This window comes from Notolepis coatsorum (assembly GCF_963971535.1).
Source record: "Notolepis coatsorum genome assembly, chromosome: 7".
In the NCBI taxonomy this organism is placed as follows: domain Eukaryota; kingdom Metazoa; phylum Chordata; class Actinopteri; order Aulopiformes; family Paralepididae; genus Notolepis; species Notolepis coatsorum.
In genome coordinates this window covers 45,045,083-45,064,105 of record NC_140171.1, presented here as the reverse complement: position 1 = coordinate 45,064,105, position 19,023 = coordinate 45,045,083, and the positions used below count along the sequence as shown (strand labels likewise).

Below are 19,023 nucleotides of genomic sequence, written 5' to 3'. Positions count from 1 at the left end.
AGATCATCCGATTATAAAAAAGATTTTAAATACTAGCCATAGTGATGTAACTGCACAATATACCAGTGAATTAAAGAAAACAGATCACGATGTTGGGCTCAGTAGTCGGCCCAACCCTACTTGAGACTTGACTCGGACTCGAGATTTGTGACTCGTGAACAATCTTTATATACTTTTTTTGGTGCATTAACATTAAGGAAATGTCTGATGAGCTGAATGGCATTCCCCCCTTTATTAGCATGCACAACTATACGCATCTGGCCATGACAACATCCCCTCCAAATTCCTCAGAGACTCAGCAGCCGCCATCACCCCAGTCATCACACACATAATAAACCTCTCCATAAAACAGGGACACGTCCCCAAGGACTTCAAAATTGCGAGAGTAACACCCCCGCACAAAAAGGGCAGCAAATTAGACCCAGGCAACTACCGCCCAGTTTCTATCCTTACATCCATCTCGAAAGTCATGGAAAAAATAGTATACGAACAGGTCGAAAAGTACCTCGCGAAAAAAAATCTAATCTACGAATTCCAATCTGGCTTCAGAACATCCCACTCCACTGACACATGCCTTCTCTATTTGAACGACCACATCAAGCAAGAGGTGGACGCGGGCAAATACTGCGGCATGGTCATGCTAGACCTACAAAAGGCCTTCGACACTGTCAATCACACCATTCTGATTGACAAGCTAAAAGCAATTGGTTTTGATAGTTTATCAGTGAGCTGGATACAATCCTACCTGGAGGGGAGAGAACAGATGGTGGAGGTAAACGGTACCCTATCCCCCCCCCCTCACAGTGAACTGTGGTGTTCCACAAGGAAGCATACTAGGACCGCTACTGTTCCTAATTTATGCAAATGAAATGTCGTCAGCTTGTGACTGCAACGTGTTCCTGTTTGTGGACGACTCAGCCCTGCTGGTCTCTGACAAGAACAAGTTACAGGTTGAAAAAACACTCAGCTCGGAACTAGGCAAAATCTGCATATGGCTCGCAGACAACAAACTATCATTACACATGGGCAAAACAGAGTCCATTCTCTTCAGTTCAAATAACAAACTCAGCAAGACCGACGGCTTCTCAGTTACAGTGGGTGACAATATTGTCACAAGGAAAGATGAAATTACCTACCTGGGTTCCATCCTAGAGGCTAATCTTTCCTGTGACAAAATGGCATCCAATGTAATAAAAAAGGTCAACCAACGAACTCGTTTCTTGTACCGGATCTCCTCTCTGGTAAACAAGAATACCCTGAATACTCTGGCAGGAGCACTCATTCAAGGGTACTACGACTATGCTTGCACCTCATGGTACCAAAGCACCTCAAAGGCACTAAAAACCAAATTACAAACATCTCAAAACAAACTAGTCAGACTACTGCTTGACCTGACTCCTAGAACCCACCTCACCCCTGCCCACTTTGCCAACCTAGGATGGCTTAGAGTAGACGACAGAGTACAGCAACTTGCAATGGGCCTGGTCTACAAGATACACTACACGACCAAGGTACCCATGTACATGTCAAAATACTTCCCAAAGGTCAGTGAATACCACGATCACAACACCAGAGGGAGCTCCACAAATCATGTAAAACCCAGATTCGGCTCAAACAAGGGACTAAAAATACGTTTCGCAATTATGCCACATCAATGTGGAACGCCCTACCCAAAGCTGTAAAGTAATGTGAATCACTACCCACTTTCAAAAACACTCTCAAAGAACACCTACGGGAGACTGCAATTCGAAACTGGCCCCTACAAATGTCCTAACCCAGTTGTACAGTAAAGACCAAGTATGGCCTTGTCAGTATTCCAATGTACAGTGCCCCCCCCCTGTACCCAACCCCCCCCCCCCCCCCCCCCACCTCCAATGTACAGCCACACCCAACCCCACCCCACCTACCCAACCTCCTCCAATGTACAGTTTCTATGTCAAATGTATGTCAGTATTCCAATGTACAGTGTCCCTAACCAACCCCACCCCACCTACCCAACCTCCTCCAATGTACAGTTTCTATGTCAAATGTATATACACTCTTCTTCTGGATTTTTTTTAGTATCACAAACAGTACTGTATTTGCAAATCTGGTATGTCATAAATGTATAGATGTAGCAGTACTGTCTATCTGTATGTCGTGTGTGTCATATGATGAATTGAAAATGGGGGACCCTGATGTAAACAAGATGAAAGTCTTTCTCTGGTCTGCATCCCCTTAACAATTGTATGTATTGAGCTGTACTGTACCCATTCTGCAATCTGTTAATAAACTTTTCAATCAATCAATCAATGGTGCACACGGCCACATGTGACTGTGAGCTGCAATTACATGATCCTGATTGGAGGGAGCTGTCCGGAGGAGTGGTGCTGAAATCCTGTGCCAGGCAGCAGCTGCTGTGCTATTAGTCATAACAAAATAATCACACTACATGCAACTTCTGCGGTATCAAAAGAAAACGTTATCGGGCACCTGAAAACCTGAAAGTTAATGTTACGGATGGTTAGCAAACACGTTTAGCTCAGCATCAGTAATCTAACATTAGCTTAGCCCATTAGCTAAAGGAGGTTAACTTGATTAGATTGGCATACGGCGCACGCTGAATATTTTGAAGGGATGAGTGAGTGTTTGTTTGCTTGACATACTTGTTCACGTAGATTGCTGGCTTTGCCATGACTATAAAAATGCTCTGGTAATCGTCCACATTCCACTACCATCATCTCCTGGCTAACGTTAAACCGAGAGAAAGATCACGTTAATTATTAGAGTCGGCTACAGGCAGGTTACAGGTTTATTGTTGACCACATAACGTTACTGGCTTATTAGGTTACCATTACACTGGGTTTGAGAAGCTAGAGGGAAGTGTTTATTTACAGTAGATTATAAACGCATTCATTAGTTGGAGATGCAGTGTAATTATTATACAATACATTACAACTGTTATTGAAAAATAGGTTACAGTTATTATTGCATGCCTAATAATGTTGACAATATTTTCCTGTTACCCTGAGTAATCTATAATCTATAGTCTATATCCATTTTGAACCACCCTCTCTATAAAAACAGTTTGATAGAGCCTGATAGAGAGAACGTCTTTACTAGGACTGGGTGATCAAAGACTTGACAATACAGGAGGATGACGTCTACATCTCTACAGCCTCTCCGTTATAGCTGCAAAAACACACCATCATGTCCTCTCTCATTCTCTCTCTCTCTCTCTCTCTCTCTCTCTCACATTCTCTCTCATTCTACAAATGGCATATTGAATGAGCTCAGGCATCATCTCTTTGCCCTAGATATCACAGGAGCTGTACACGCCTCCCCCCCAAAAAACAACCAAAGGCAGACGTCAGTGTGTACTATGTACTGTACATCCTGTGTGTGTGTGTGTGTGTGTGTGTGTGTGTGCGCGCGCGCATGTGTGTGTGTTACCATCCCTGTGAGACAAGTCCAGCGAATGTTAAAGCTGACATGGGGTGACAGTTGCACAGCGGTGCTGAGGGGAGTAATTCAATAATAGATGCTGTCTCTAATGTGGGAGTCTGGATGGACGAAATATGAAATATACATGGGAAGAGGTGTGGGGTGGGGGGGGGGCACATATCAGCCCTCTGCGGGGTGCCGTGGACAGGGACCGGTGGCATGATATGATGGAGGAGGATGTGATGACGTGCTCCATGTGTGCAGCAGCGCCCGTGTGACAGACATCATATTAACCCTGTTGCCATTCTAAGACCTTTGTCCTCATTCCTGTGATGAGCCCAGACCTTGTACCTACAATAGAGACGACGCAGGCAGCTGTGACAAAGGTCCCACTTTAATCATGTTTGCTACACTGCAGCTCCAGCTCCAAAAGGAAACGCTTGGGGGGGAAAGCAATAATAATAATGCAGGTTAGACTTTTACAGTGGTGACTACTACCACTGTATCTAGTACCAATAGGGAGGTGTAGTCTGACGTCACACTGGTAGGGATGGGAATTGATACGATTTTATCGATACGATTCCGCTATCGATTCCCTTATCGATTCCTGATACATTTATAGTTTAAATAAATAGGAAATGGAACAGAACTAAGCTGGTTAGAATAACAACATGCAACTTGACATTTCTGATTGTCATTTATCATTTATTGTTGAGCCCCCATGTCAGAAAAATACAAAAACTGTAAAAAATGTATTAACTAATAAAATAATGTATTTGAGATTCTCTTAAACTAATTTAATCTATTGAACTGTAGTTGCATTCAACAGGTTGTTATTGCAAAAGAGAATTCGTTATCAATAACCTACCTGTATAAATAAAGGTTAAAAGTAAAAGCATAACTGAAACATAAGTAACATCTAGGAAAGCAATTCACCTACTAAATTCCGAGGCTTCTACCTCCTCTGATGTCGCGCTCGCGCACACACACACACACACACAGCTCCCTCCCCTGAGTCATGAGCATGGCTATTAAGCTAGCTAGCCGCTAACGTTAGTTTACCACGTAAATGAATGACTAGGATGCAAAGCATTTTCACTTTTCACTGCACATAGAAACAGCGGGAGCATTTCGGGAGCATATGTGACCAAAAAAGTCAAGGAATCAAATAGTCTGCTATGGCTGCATGTGTGGCGCTAACGTTATTGTTTTAAAATGCGCAACTGTCGGAAAAACATGGCATCGATAAGAGGAATCGATAGGCACGGAGGCATGCGATTCCAGGAATCTGACAATTAAGAACCGGTTCCCAACCGGCTCCGGTTCTCGATTCCCATCCCTAGTCACTGGTTGTTCCACCCGTATAGGGATTCATCATTGGGAAAATGGATTATCGGCTATTGTAACAATTCTGCCGCATGGAAATTGACAAGCTTCCATTTTTGCACAAAATGAGTTCCCTTCTACCACTAAGATTACTGTTTAAGCATTTTTGGTTGAAATAAAGGTAGTTATAAGGTTTTTAATTTGTCGTAAAAAAGAACTACATTTACCAGTAGGCACTGGCAACCTGTTGTTCAGTAGGCAGCTGTCGCCTACCTCACGTCACGGCAAGCTGATACCAAGCTATCTAGATAGCTAACGTTAACGCTACCCCGCTAAACGTACTAGACGTTAGCAATGTCTACTGTCGTGAACCATTTTAAATTGGGGCATGTAGAGGAGCTTCGGGAACGAGTAAAATGAGCAGGTCCTCTTCTCAGACCTGTGGGGCAAGCACTGCACACGCATCACACGGCTAGCTAGCTAGCTACACGTCACGGCCTGCTGATACCACGATAGCTAACTAACGTTAACGTTACAAGCTCAAAAACCTTATAACTACTACTGTCGTGTCCATAAGTTCCCTGGCAGAATACTTTGTTTGTGAGGACAAAAGTATACAAAGAGAAGAGAACCATTTTAAATCGGGGCATGTGGAGGAGTTTTGGGAATGGCTAGCAAGCTAGCTACTAACGTTATGTAAAAAACAATAATGTTATAAACTATACACAATATGTACAACGAAACAATGATTTACATTAGTATTTACAGTGATTTAATATGCAGCGAAATAACGTTATACGATTTAAATTATAAATACAAATATATATTTTTTTTAAATGGTGGTTGGCTATAAACTGGTGTTGGGTGAAACAGATACTAGTAACAGATTCAGGGTCAGTTATTTTCCCATTGTACGAATTTTTAAGCTTATCGAATGTAAGGGAAATCTGATCCTAGGTCTGCGACTAAAGCCAGGCGTCTACGCTGTGGTGATGTCAGTCAGCAGCGCCAAATAGCAGTGTAGTTTCCCAGCGAACGAAAACATAAACGTTGTTATTTTGCTACCTTACGATTAATTGCGAATATTTTCATGTTGAGCTATAGATTGTGGATGAATACGCACAGAAAGGTACACCATGCCAATGTCCATGCTTTATTTGTTTTAAACGAACCGTCTTAGAAATGGGCAATGGGGAAATACATTAAGTGGAACAGAGGGTGGAACAGGACAAAACTAAAATGACATAACCACTACACCTCCCTATACAGGTAAGATGTAGAGAGGGGACTTTTACAACGGTGACTAGTAGGGCTGACCTTCGATTATTTTTTTGGAATTCGAAGCTTCGGGGCCGAGATTCGATTTTAATTCGAAGCTTCGAGAAAAAAAAATTATTATTAATATATATATCTATATATTTTTTAATATTTTAATTGTTTTATGTTGTGGGACTTGTACAGCACTTTGTTCAACTTTGTCAGTGCTGTAAAGTTTAAACCTTTTAAAATCTTAGACAAACTAAACACTTTGCTTCCATGAAATATTGTAAGCCGTCATTTGAGGCTTTATAAAAGCAGCACAATGAACACAAATCTGTCAGTGCCGAGTCCGACCTCATCTTAAATAACAAACAGCATTGATTGTTGTAATTAACAAAGAGAGGCAGAGTTGATTTTGCAAAAAAATAAATAATTTTTTTTTTATTCCAATCCCATGCCCATCGAACGAAGCTTCGAATATTTAAGACAGCCCTAGTGACTAGTACTATTGTTTAATGTTTACAGTACTAAGCCAAAGCTATATATTTCGGTTATTGTATTATATGAATGTTTAATATTGATTGGATTTAGATAAAGTCATTGAACCGTCGTATTTGTCATAATAGGGCAATCTGGAACCTAGAACCTTCTAGAACGTTTGTGGTGATGTCATAATAGATCTTTCTGGAACATAAAACAGTCCGGAATGTGTGGGGTGATGTCATAGTAGACATGCTAGAACGTAAAACATTCTGGAACCACCGTATGACGTCATGATATAAGGTTATGGACCCTTCGTGATGTCACCGTATGAGGTCATAACCGAACATTCTAGAACCTTTGGGTCTCTATATAAGCGGGTGTTTCCTCAGAACGGCAGTTTTGCATCTTCGACCAGACTGAACAGGACCGAAAGGATGGACTCAACAATGGACTGAAGCCAGAAGCCAGCAAGTGGATTTACGGCTGGCACACTACGAAGGAATTTTCCTGTGTGGATTCGGCAGTGATTTTGGAGACTGGGAAATACGGTTCTGTTTCGTTATGGGGCTCTGCTTGGCATCACCTACTGCACTCCCTCGCGTACGTGCACGCGTACTGAATAACATTCCACAAATATACCTTTAATACCAGTATTAGTCTGACCACACCCCTCATCAGCTTACCTTCATAAGCAGGTGTGTGGTCACCTGCTCTCCTCCTTCTCGCTTTCACCACAAGGAAGTGCCTTCGGTAGTACCCCACTTGACGTGTTTGTTAGTTGAAAAGAGTTGTGACTGGTTTACATTGTGCTTAATCTTTTCTTCTCTCACTTTGTTGTATAAGAAAAGGTTTGGGTCATAATGTATTCCGCGGAGAGTAGACCCGCTAGACCTACTCTTCACCACCGGTTCTCCATTCCCGCCTCCGTCGTGCGCTTCGGTGCTGGGCTGTTGCCACTCTCGTGGTTGCCGACCCAGCCCGGGAGACTGCCGGTGGATAGTTTTCCTCACCGACGAGCCGAGGGTTCGGTGCCGTCGCTCCGGCGATGGCCTGATCTCGACTCTGGTTCCTCTGGTTCTGAGGAATCGCCCGTTGATGAACGGGGGATTGTTTTGGAGCCGGAGGATTTGCGACGAAAACTTTTTGCGTCTGCTCGCTCGCGTCGCAAGATGGTGGCGTGCAGACGCGAACGGCCTGGGTTTGGGGAATTGCTGGAGACCAGCGAGGATGCGTCCGACTCTGGATTTCTGATGGAAACTGAGGACTTCATGGAGGAGGCGGACGGATTCTTGTATGATGGTCCCGTGGAGGAGAGTATCCCTCCTCCGGAGACCCCGGAGGGGGGAGAAATGGCTCCATGGGGCGCCTTGTTCGAGGATGTCGAGGAACCACCTTGGCCTCATCAGCAGGATGCCCTACTGTCGGCCGCATCGGATTGTGGCTCCTTGACCAGTCGCAGCCTGCTGTATGCGAGGGATGCGGGGTCGGTGGAGGAAGGTTCGCAGGGGGAACTGCGGGCCTTGTTTCCCGAGCTCATGGCGGTAGCCGCCACCGCAAACGGTGTGCCGCTGCCGCTGCCATTGCCTGCACCTGTCCCTGATGACCTCATAGGCCATCCCTGGCAGCGTCCCCCAGTGAGAGGGGTGGACGTTGTCTACCCATTTTTCCCATCGATGGGGGCCTATGTTCGTCGGGGTCAGGCGGTGTCCAACATCATGGGACTAACTCCCGCCTACGTACCAGTTACGCAGGTGTCGGGGTTAGTCAAAGGTATGGGGGAGGGCGTGCCTCGGCTTGACAATCCGATGGCCGCGCTCCTCTGTCCGGATATGGTGTGGGAACCCCTATGCAAGCCGGTCCTCCAGGGGAAGTCGGCTAGGCGATTGGCTTATTGGGGTGACCAGTCATTCATCGCTGGTACACAATCGCTGGCTGCGGCGTCTAACATCGCCCACCTGGCTAGATTTGTATCGGGGATAATGACGGGCGGCACGGATGTGAACGAGGTAAAATGCGATCAGATCACCCAGGCTGCGGGAGCTGTCCTGCACCTTTCCCAGGTGCTGGCCATAGCCATGGGGAAAGTGCGCGCCCTGGCCACCCTGGGCCAGCGTCACCTTTGGCTGGAGCAAGCCTGTGTGCCAGAGAAGAAGAGAGCCCCTCTTCTGACGGCCGCCCTCTCCGACGCTGGCCTGTTCGGGAAGGCCCTGCAATTGATGACCTCAACATGCAGAGAAATGGCAGAGGAGAGATCCGTCCTTCAACCCCATTTTCCGCCTCCCGTCCTTGCCGGTGGGGGCAGAAGGCTTCCGCGACGTCGAGCTGTCTCCGTCGCCGCTACCACTGCCTCCGCCGCCGCTGCTGGCCCTGCCAAGAGGGCCAGGGGACGAAACGGCGCTTCGGCCACCGCCGGCCCATCCCAGACCGGAGGAGACGGTAGGGAACGTCGTGTCCAGCAGACTGTAACCTACCGTCCCTCCGGGGCTCCCCGGGGTGGCAAGACTCGAGCGGTGCGAGGTGGCAGACGCCGTTAGGAGTGACTTTTTCCCCTCTGTGTCCCCTTCCCTACACCCTTCCCGGCCCCTCTGTGATATTGTGCCTTACACTTTATTAGTTTTAATAAAAAAAGTTCCCCGACATAAGGGGGACAATGTTTGGCCGAACAAACTGTGTGTTTCTTCATACAAATCATATGGTGGGGTTGTGTATATATGAATCTACCCTGTTTACGTTGGGGGGTGAGTTGTGTTGTGTTACGAGGTTAAGCAAGGTCTGCAACTTACACTCGGTAATAGGTTCTATTTAGCTTGATGCTCCACATGCAATTAGAACTGGTGTTATTCCATTGCTTTGACTAAGTATATGTGTTTTCACAATGCTGTGTTGTTAGTTGCAGTAATGCTCGTACGCACACTTTTCACGGGTATGGGATTCACGCACAGGCGACTTGTGTTTTGTTGTAAACCCTTTTACACTTTTTGTGGGTAGCAGGCATTGTATTAGCTTATGCTATGCATTGCTTTCTACCGGAGGTTTTTCAAGATGGCTACGGTTGTGTTTCTGTGTGTAGGGATAAAGGGTGTGTTTTCGGGAGGGGGTGTCGAATAAACCCCTCCTTTTTCCCACTTGATTGGTTTAGAGGATTTTTGATCTTTTCTGCTGAGCCAGTCAGGGCCAAGCCAGTGCTTGACAGGGGGGGGGGGGGGGGAAGGGGTATTCTACCGACTCCTGTTATGACAGGATCCGGTGGGTTTTTCCCCGCCCGTTGTAGCGTTGTTGCTATGGCGACGCCTTCCATGAGCTGGTGTCTTAAAGATGTCGAGGTTGGGCGCAGGGCTTATAGGCCTGCTGCGCCCGGTTTATGTGTCAAACTTGAGTCTATTGGTCACGTGTCTCACAGTTTACATATCTTTTTTCTTGACCGTAGTCTCATGTGGGAAGGTGTTTCTGGGGGGGTCTGGTCTTACACTCTGATTAAAAGGGGTGACTGGATTAAAATCATGTGAAAAACAGGGTTTTTTCTCCCAGCTGTGCAGTTGGGTCATACGGGTGATGCCTTTTCTTTATTTTTATAAAGAGTTGAATGTGTCTTGATGGATTGGAAATGAGGGTCCCTGATGGAAACAAGACTAACGTCTTTCTCAGGTCTGCCTCCCCTTATCTTTTTGTGTGTATTCCTGTACTGCAGTCTGTTGGGTAAATTTTTTCATTCATTCATTCATGGAGTTGATTGCATCTCGCCCCTCTTGTCGTTTCCCTGGGCGTCTTGGGGATTCAATATGGTGGTCTAAACGGCCTATTGTTGATGTGGGTATGTCAAAACGCACACATAGTGCTGGCTCAGGATGTGCTTTTGGGCCATTTGCTGACTGGCGCGCCTTGTTTGCTTGGGTGAAACAGCGTTTTTATGGAGCAATTGGGATGGGGGTTTTTCCTCTTCCGACATCCTGTGTGTTGTCGATGGGTTCCCGTTCATGTCAGGGGATGATGACGGAATGGGTCTGGACATATGGGGAAGGGTCTCACGCCCTAGGGGTGGGCCACCGGACGCGGTTCATACCGACACGTCTGGGTGGCGCCTTCTTTTTTGTGTTGGGATCAAACGCGCATATCTGCCCCTTCTCCTGGGGTTGGCAGGTCGGCGTGATTAGGGCACGGGACTGGTTCTGGTCGCGCTGGTCCAGATCAGTTGCACCCGTTGTCCGCTGGGGATGCAGATCTGCTGTTCTGGTACCCTGAGGGACTTGGGGTTTTTTCAGGGGGAAAAATGCTAGGTCGATCCGGGTGTCACAGGGTTGAGCGTTATGGGACCCTTGTTGGGTGCGTTGTATTCTGCACTGTCGTAATGGCTTACGGCCGTGCCGACCTGTACGCGTCCGATCTCGTCGGATCTCGGCCGCTGTACGGGTTGGTCTTGGTTGGTCCTTGGTTGGGTGACCTCCTGGGAATACCGAGTGCGGGGTGCTGGGGCTGGTCTTCCATTTTTACGCTCTTCTCTTGCGTTTTGGCGCTGAGGAGCCTGTTGGGTGGTTTTAACCTCCTCGGGGACCCTGTGCTCCCCGTATCACCGGGCCCGGTCCGGGGTGATGCTCGTTGACCCGTAGGCCCAGGATAGCCCTGTTGGGAACCGGAACGCGGGCTGCGGCGGTGCCGCAGGTGTGTTTCGGGGTTTCTTTCCTGAGGGGTTATGGGACCAACCATTGCATGGGGTGGTGCCTGGGTGGTTGGTTCTCTGGTGTGTTGCTGCAGTGTCAACTCCCGGTTCTCCGGTTGAGGGTGCCCCTGCACGTTCATGACGTCTGCCGATCGTATGGGCTTTTTCTGTGGGCAGCTGTCAGGGGCCGAGTGGTCTACGTCCAGTCCTTTTGGTGGGTCTGGGTCTTCCTTCGCGCTCCGTTGCTACGGCCTTGCCACGGGGTTGGGTTTGCCCTTGACCCCGTGATTCTGGGGGCAGTGACGAGGTTGTTCCTACGTTCGTTCCCGGGTGGCATGCGGGTTGTGCGTGGGTGTAGTCGTGGGGTCAAGCCACGGTCTGCTCACCCTGTGCGTTGGGTTGCTTGAGTGCCTCTTCGCACGGTCGGGTCCGTCGCCCTCCCGTGAGGCCCCTAATAGGGGGGATGCCCTCCATTAGGGGGGGTCGGGGGGGCTCGGCCCTCCCTGTTCTGATGGTTGTGGGGGGCTGTCAGCGGGGTGTATTTGTCAGCCAGCGGCTCCGCTTGGCCTCCCTTGTGCAGTAGGTGATGCCAAGCAGAGCCCCTTAACGAAACAGAACGTTAGGTTATGGCTATAACCAAGTTCTGTTAGTTAGGGGCGACGCTTGGCATCAGACGGCCGCTGCAGCCTTTGACCTCACCTTGTGGTGAAAGCTTGGGAAGGAGGAGAGCAGGTGACCACACACCTGCTTATGAAGGTAAGCTGATGAGGGGTGTGGTCAGACTAATACTGGTATTAAAGGTATATTTGTGGAATGTTATTCAGTACGCGTGCACGTACGCGAGGGAGTGCAGTAGGTGATGCCTAACTAACAGAACTTGGTTATAGCCATAACTCAACTCAACAAGCTGGTGAGGAAGGCTAGCTCTGTGGTGGGAGTCGAGCTACCTAGACTTGAGGTGATGGTAGAGAGGGGGATGATAAGGAAGCTGGATGCCATCATGGAGAACCCCTACCACCCCCTCTACGACGAGCTAGTCAAGATGAGAAGCTCGTTCAGCCACAGACTCATCCCCCCCCGACACTCAACTAACCGCCTCGGACAGTCCTTCATACCAGCGGCCATCAGGCTCCACAACAGTGGGCAGCGACTAGCAGCCTCCAGGCCCCACAACAGGGGGCAGCGACAGCGACTGCTACCAGACATTGACCTGGGACTTATAGGAACCCAAGGGGGACAAAGTAGACTACCCTGGTACTTTGATTAATGTATACTCAGTAGATAGTAAATTATTATAACACTACCTCCTGCATACTGCACCTCATGTGACACTGTGAATAATGTGAATATTCCTCAGCTAGTCAGATAGTAAATTATATTGACCATATTGATCAAATTGTTTACACTGCCTGTGTTGTCTTTTACTACCTGTATACTGTGTTGTTTTACTACCTGTACCCCTCCCCCCCTCCCCCCCATGCTGCTATGATGCCTGAATTTCCCCAAGGGGATCAATAAAGGAATATCTTATCTTATATCTTAACCTAACGTTTTCTTACCTTGTAGTAGTATGTGTAGTATTGACAGGAATATTTAGGAAAGTAGATTTAGGACCACTTCTGTAAAGAGAGACTTTGCAAATAAACCATTTGGATATCTTTACTTTACACTGGAGCGGCTGTGGACATTGCTTTTCTTTATCAACGGACGTACTACTCACGAGTAAGTAATTTGACCAGTGGAGTGGATCGCCGGCCCTCACACTACTAATACAGGTTTGTTATATGCATAGAGAGGACTGTTATAATGGTGACTAGTACTCTTGTGTGCAGTACTAATACAGGTTATATGCAGAGAGGGGACTTTTATAATGGTGACTCCCACTGTATTTAGTACCAAACTGCTTAGATGCAGAGAGTGGACTTTTACAACGGTGACTAGTACTAGACTTGTGTGCAGTACTAATACAGGTTAGATGCAGAGCGAGGACTGTTATAATGTGTAGACAGTGACAGAGATAGGAGTGGGGTTACATTACAGCCCCCTCCATACAGACATCTGCTGCCCTGAGATATAGGTCAAAGGTCATGGACCAAACACACCAGGGAACAGCCCTCACACAGAGGATAGAACCATGCAAGAATTCACTGACACAAGTGTGTGTGTGTGTGTGTGTGTGTGTGTGTGTGTGTGTGTGTGTGTGTGTGTGTGTGTGTGTGTGTGTGTGTGTGTGTGTGTGTGTGTAAATAAAATAAAAAAATTCTAAAAATAAATAAATAAATAAATAAGAGAATCTCAAATACATTATTTTATTTAAGTGTATAGTTAACCTGTTAGCAAGCGCCCCCAACATTGGCCATTTTAGTTTTCGTTTTTGAGGACTGCTTACTTTTTTTGCAAACCAAAACAACATACTTTATACTTATAGCACATGCATGAGTCTCTTTTGAAAGATGACATTCTGAAGTTTCTGATTCCAAAAATTAACTTTTAGTGCTAACGTAATAGAGTTACATAGGTCTGAACTTGAGTTGTAAAAAAAACTTGTTACTCAAGTTTTTCTGTAGTAGTTAGTAGTCCAGACCAGAGGTAGTATTTCCCCAGAAGGTGGTATGGCTTACAAATCCAGACGGAGCCATAGCCTGAAGCCTTATGTAGTACATATAGAAATTTCATGAAGATCCATTCAGAAATGAGTGATTATGAGTGATTTTGGTAAACTGTGTACAAAGAAAAACTCAGTTTTCTCATAGACTTCAATTAATTTGGCTTCCTGTTAAAGAATTTAGTTGTTCACCTAGATCCCTGATTCACATATCCCCACATGGGGTATCATTGGAAGCCACACTCATTTTGTATTTTTCTGACATGGGGGCTCAACAATAAATGACAATCAGAAATGTCAAGTTGCATGATGTTATTCCCAACCAGCTTAGTTCTGTTGCATTTCCAATTTATTTATTTAAATTATAAATTTATCAGGGATCAATAAGGGAATCGATAAAGAATCGGATCGATAAGCAGAATAAATAATGGAATCGTATCGATAAAATCTTATCAATTCCCATCCCTACACACACACACACACACACACACACACACACACACCCTTTTCTCAATTTGGCACAAGAGAACTTTTAGCAGCAACAGACAGCAACAGTCAGCAACAGTCTTCCAAAGCCAACTCTACAAACCAGAGTATAACGGTTGTGGAAGAAATGTTTTAAATGAGTGCGACTCAAATCTTCCTTCATGTCTGTTTCCAATTATGATATATCTGTGTTGGTGAAAATATATATTCACAAATAAATACAGCTCACACACTGCAGGACTCCAATCACGTATTTATTGCACCCAGCTAGTTTAACGTTTTGAGCAACAACTGCTCTTCATCAGACTAATTGTGACTAAGCACAACGTCATCTTGAATATGCACATGCTGGGGCGTCAAGGTATTGCAGAGGTCTGGCCGTTGCAATAGCGACTCCTACTGGTCGGTCGGGCGTCTGTTTAACAGGGAGGGGATCTAGGGGAAGTAACATGAACCTTTGTGCGCAGTAAGCTCTCCCAGTAAAACTCTCCACATTGCATCATGTGCATATTTAAGATGGCATTGTGCTTGGTCATGATTAGTCTGATGAAGAGCAGATGTTGCTCGAAATGTTAAACTAGCTGGGTGCAATAAATAAGTGAAGATTGTTGCCCTGCAAGCTGTTTTATTTATTTGTGTATTTTCAGTATTTGCTCTTTTGGTTCAGCAGCACCTGCCCTGCTTGGATGGAATGTGCTTATCGCCATATATATATATATATTTTTTTTTTTTTTTTTGAGAGAAAGAGAGAGAGAGAGAGAGAGAGAGAGAGAGAGAGAGAGAGAGAGAGAGAGAGAGATAGAGATTGATTTTTAAACACAACTTTATTTTCTCACTCAGCAATCAACAATACATCAGAATGTATACTGCAAAACACAGAACAGCAAATCAAATCAAGAAAAATAAGACAAACTTCACATCAGAACAAAGCCAAAAACCAACTCCAACTCCTCCACAACTGTACACAACACCCACTTGTAACACCATATCATCTCAAACTCTGCTACATTGCTTGTCAACTTGTAAAAATGAAAATCTGTTCGTAACCTTGCCTTTACCATACCTCTAAACAAAATAGTGGTATCTACCAGCACTGAATCCTCAATCTTTTTCCTCCTACTTAGATAAATGGCCATTTTTGCCTGACACAGCAGGAAGTTGAAGAGCTGACATTTTAACCTCCTCTTCCTGCTGTACCTGTACCCCAAAATAAACATCTCTGGAGTAAGATGTTCATCAAACATCACAAACATGCGGGTCAGGAACTGAAAAAAAACCAAGAGCCTGTCACACTTTAAAAAACAGTGAAAAACGGTTTCCCTCTCTGTGCAGAAAGGACAGGTGTCTTCAACATCAGAATTAATCACAGAGACAAAAGCGTTCACAGCAACTGCACCATGTAAAATTCTCCACTGTAAATCCCCAACTCTTTTAGTTAACACTTTGATTGCCTAAGGTTAAATTCATGATATACCATCCGTTGCCAGCTCTATTTGTCTATAGAGAAGTTCCCCTTCTTTGCAGGGCTATAACTTTTTAAATTCTATTGCTAGATTGCCATTATTAGGGCCCATTCAATGTCCTATATGTATTGTTCAGGGTGTATGAACGTTAAACTTTTTCATTCACATATTCATACTAAAATATGATCTAAAGTATAAGTATGTTTTCATCTCTTTCTGCAGCTTTCTCCAGAACGTGATTTATAGCCCCAAATGCATTATATTGATGATCAAATACAGTTTGGTAGCGATCGGTGCCAGATGAAAAATTTCAAATGGACGTGCTTCTAGAAGTTTCTACGTATCATCTGATGATGACCGGATGGGCGGGGGATCGTTTATAATTCCGTGGGCAACGTTATACCATTCATCTAATGTGGGTCAAATGTTCATCATAGCAGTTAGTGTCGAACACGGTAATACTACACGCTAAAACTCACCCCAGTCTCCGCGGGCCGTTGGGCGATCAGCGTGGGGTAGACAGTTTTCCATTATGGGATGTCGAAATACCCAGTCCATTTCCAGGTTGTATAATAGTATATACGTCCAAATCATGTTGTTTATCGAGGTTATTGGCAACGGATCGCTATGTATTGTGTCGAACTCGAGTCCCGGGACCTATAGCGAGTGCCCGGAAGTAATATGGGTGATCACCACTTCATCCACATGACTTCCTGTTTGGCGCTTCTGCCGATCGGCCACCAGATGGCGCTCTTGAACCGCTAGAGGATTGAGAGGAGCTCAGAACTGTGTGTGAAGGCTGCAGAGGGGAAATATGATTCCGATCACAGATTTTTGAAATATTGATATCAAAGACGAGTTACGGCGTCCTAGGCAACTTGAGCATGGCTAGGAAAGACGCCTAAACACGTTTTCGGCACTTAAAGTGTTAACGGTGGTTTGTACAGTGCTCTCCAAGAGAGAGAGAGAGAAAGAGAGAGAGAGAGAGTAGAGGAAAAGATAGAAAGAGTGTCTTCGGCACCATGGACAGTGACACACACACACTGAAACACATTGAAAAGAGTGAGTGAGTGTCTTCAGCACCATGGACAGTGACTCACACACTCACACACACTGCAGGTCCTTTGCACAAGTGTTACCATGCCACATTAACATGTAGAAATCTCTCTCTCAAGACAAGTTATCGTTTTTTGTTTTGTTTAAGCTAGAAACATGCTAACAGCTTTTGTCACATGGTCTATTCTCCCTCTCTTACTGTATATCCTGTCACTCTAACACTTTAACACATAACCCTAACCCTGTGTGTAGAGAATGTGGAAGCTAATTTCCTCTGAGAGGACAATATAGAAGTCTGTCTGTATGCCTGTTTGTCTGTTGTCTGCCTGTCTATCTGCCTGTCTGCCTGCCTGTCTATCTGCCTGTCTGCCTGCCTGCCTGCCTGTCTGTATATCTATCTCCACCATCTGCGAGGTCATACAGCTGAAATACTGTACATATAATCTTACAAAAGCACCCATATAATTGTAGGTTATTAACTCATGGTCAACACGTGACAGCTTAAATTGTTTCTGCTTCACATACCTCTCTCTCTCTCTCTCTCTCTCTCTCTCTCTCTCTCTCTCTCTCCCTCTCTCTCTCTCTCCATGTGGGGTGTTGATGTCACGGCACTCCTGTGGCGAAGCTTCCATCGCACAGCCTCAGTGATGGAACAGATTGGGCCGACAGAGAGGCTCCAACGGTGAAAGGGCTCAGTCGGAGACACAATCACACACACATATGCATGCACACACACACACACACGCACACACGCACACACACACACACACACGCACACATACATACACACATCACGTGTACACAATGAGAAGAACTCAACCCATGAAATGTGAACTCACCTGCTACTTTTTCGGGGCAGAGGAAGATCCTTCTGGGAGAAAAGCCAGACAGAAAAGAGGTAGAGGGGAGGAATGAACAGAAGAGAACAGGTTGGATCAGTTTTACACGTCACACAACTACTGTAACGCAATTCATATTTAAAAACTTGAAGGGTAATTTCACCCAAATTGGCTTAATTTGCAGAGATTTATTTCCCCCTATCATTGTACATCTTAAGCAGGAGTTCTCCAGTTCCAGGAATGTGTTATGAAGTGAATCCATACAGAGAGCGACACAACATCAAATGACACCAAACACTGTCGTACATTTTCTTATCTAATGTTAAGATGAACTGTGCTAGACGTCATTGGGAAGCAGCAAATGCCATTAACATTTAATCCGAAAACCCCATTCAGTTTCATTACCAATAATTAGTCATGCATAGTAGCAAACGAGATAAACGTGGCAAGAAATTAAAGTAGCACTCAGCTACTCCGTAGGAAACAGCACTAAGTGAGCAGCGAACACAACAGCAGCTCGACCAGAGTGAACAAGAGAGAAGCAGCCGATGTCTGACAGATCCAGACACCGGAGACACATTGGACCTGATTTTATAAGCTGGAAAGAACTGAGGCATGGAAAGTCATTTTCCAGTGATTCAGAAATGGCCATTGTTTGTCATTGTTGACTAGTAAGTAACTTAGCTCATGCTTACAACTCTTCAGTTTAGCTAGCTGTGGCAGAAATAACATTTTGCGAATTTGGGTCAGCTGAGCGATTGTCTCACCACCAGCAAACTCCTTAAACAATGTTGTTGTTTTTATGCTAATGTTGTTGAAATACCCAAACTACTACTTAATTACCAACACCATGAAATTATGTAGATGAATACAATACATTGTAGCAATACCTTGTCTTATAGGGACTGCTACCTTGTAATTTAACTGAGCTGTAAATAACACAACACAAGGATTCAATGTCCCAGATGACATCATTGGTGGCCATATTCAAACTAATTTACTCCCAATAACTGTCAAACTAAATAAATGTGTGTTTAGAGTTTTTGGATGTGTGTGAGAGTAAGTGAAAAAGAAAGTCTGCATGTTTTTGGTGAAGTGCTCCTTTAATAAATGAATGCAAACTGTTTATAGTTTGGGGATATGTGGGAGAATATGTAAAAATACATCTGCATTGTTTTTGGTGAAGTGCCTCTTTAAGAGGGAACATACATTTTACAATACACACATACCCGATTACAAAAGGAGTGTGGTGTGAGGATTATCTGGTGACAGATTTGTACCCTGGTTAGGGGGCATGGAAACTGATCTCACGTCCGTGCTAAGAGGAGACTACGCCCCAGGACAAATCAGGCTGAGTGGAGCCAAAGCCAGTTTAAAAATGGCTGCTAAGTTTATGACATTGTGACAGAACAACAAGGACTCTAATGT

At 45.2% G+C, this 19,023-nt stretch overlaps 1 protein-coding gene across 1 annotated transcript in view; it reads right to left on the bottom strand.

Moving 5' to 3' along the window:
• LOC311231639 (microtubule-associated serine/threonine-protein kinase 1-like) overlaps positions 1 to 19,023 on the bottom strand; it is a gene marked incomplete at both ends in the record, with an annotated part of 227,323 nt that overhangs the window by 161,175 nt on the left and 47,125 nt on the right. The window contains one exon of the mRNA XM_084318267.1: positions 17,596 to 17,627. Within this exon, the coding sequence (XP_084174393.1) occupies positions 17,596 to 17,627 (32 nt within the window). The remainder of the gene's footprint in view (positions 1 to 17,595; positions 17,628 to 19,023) is intronic.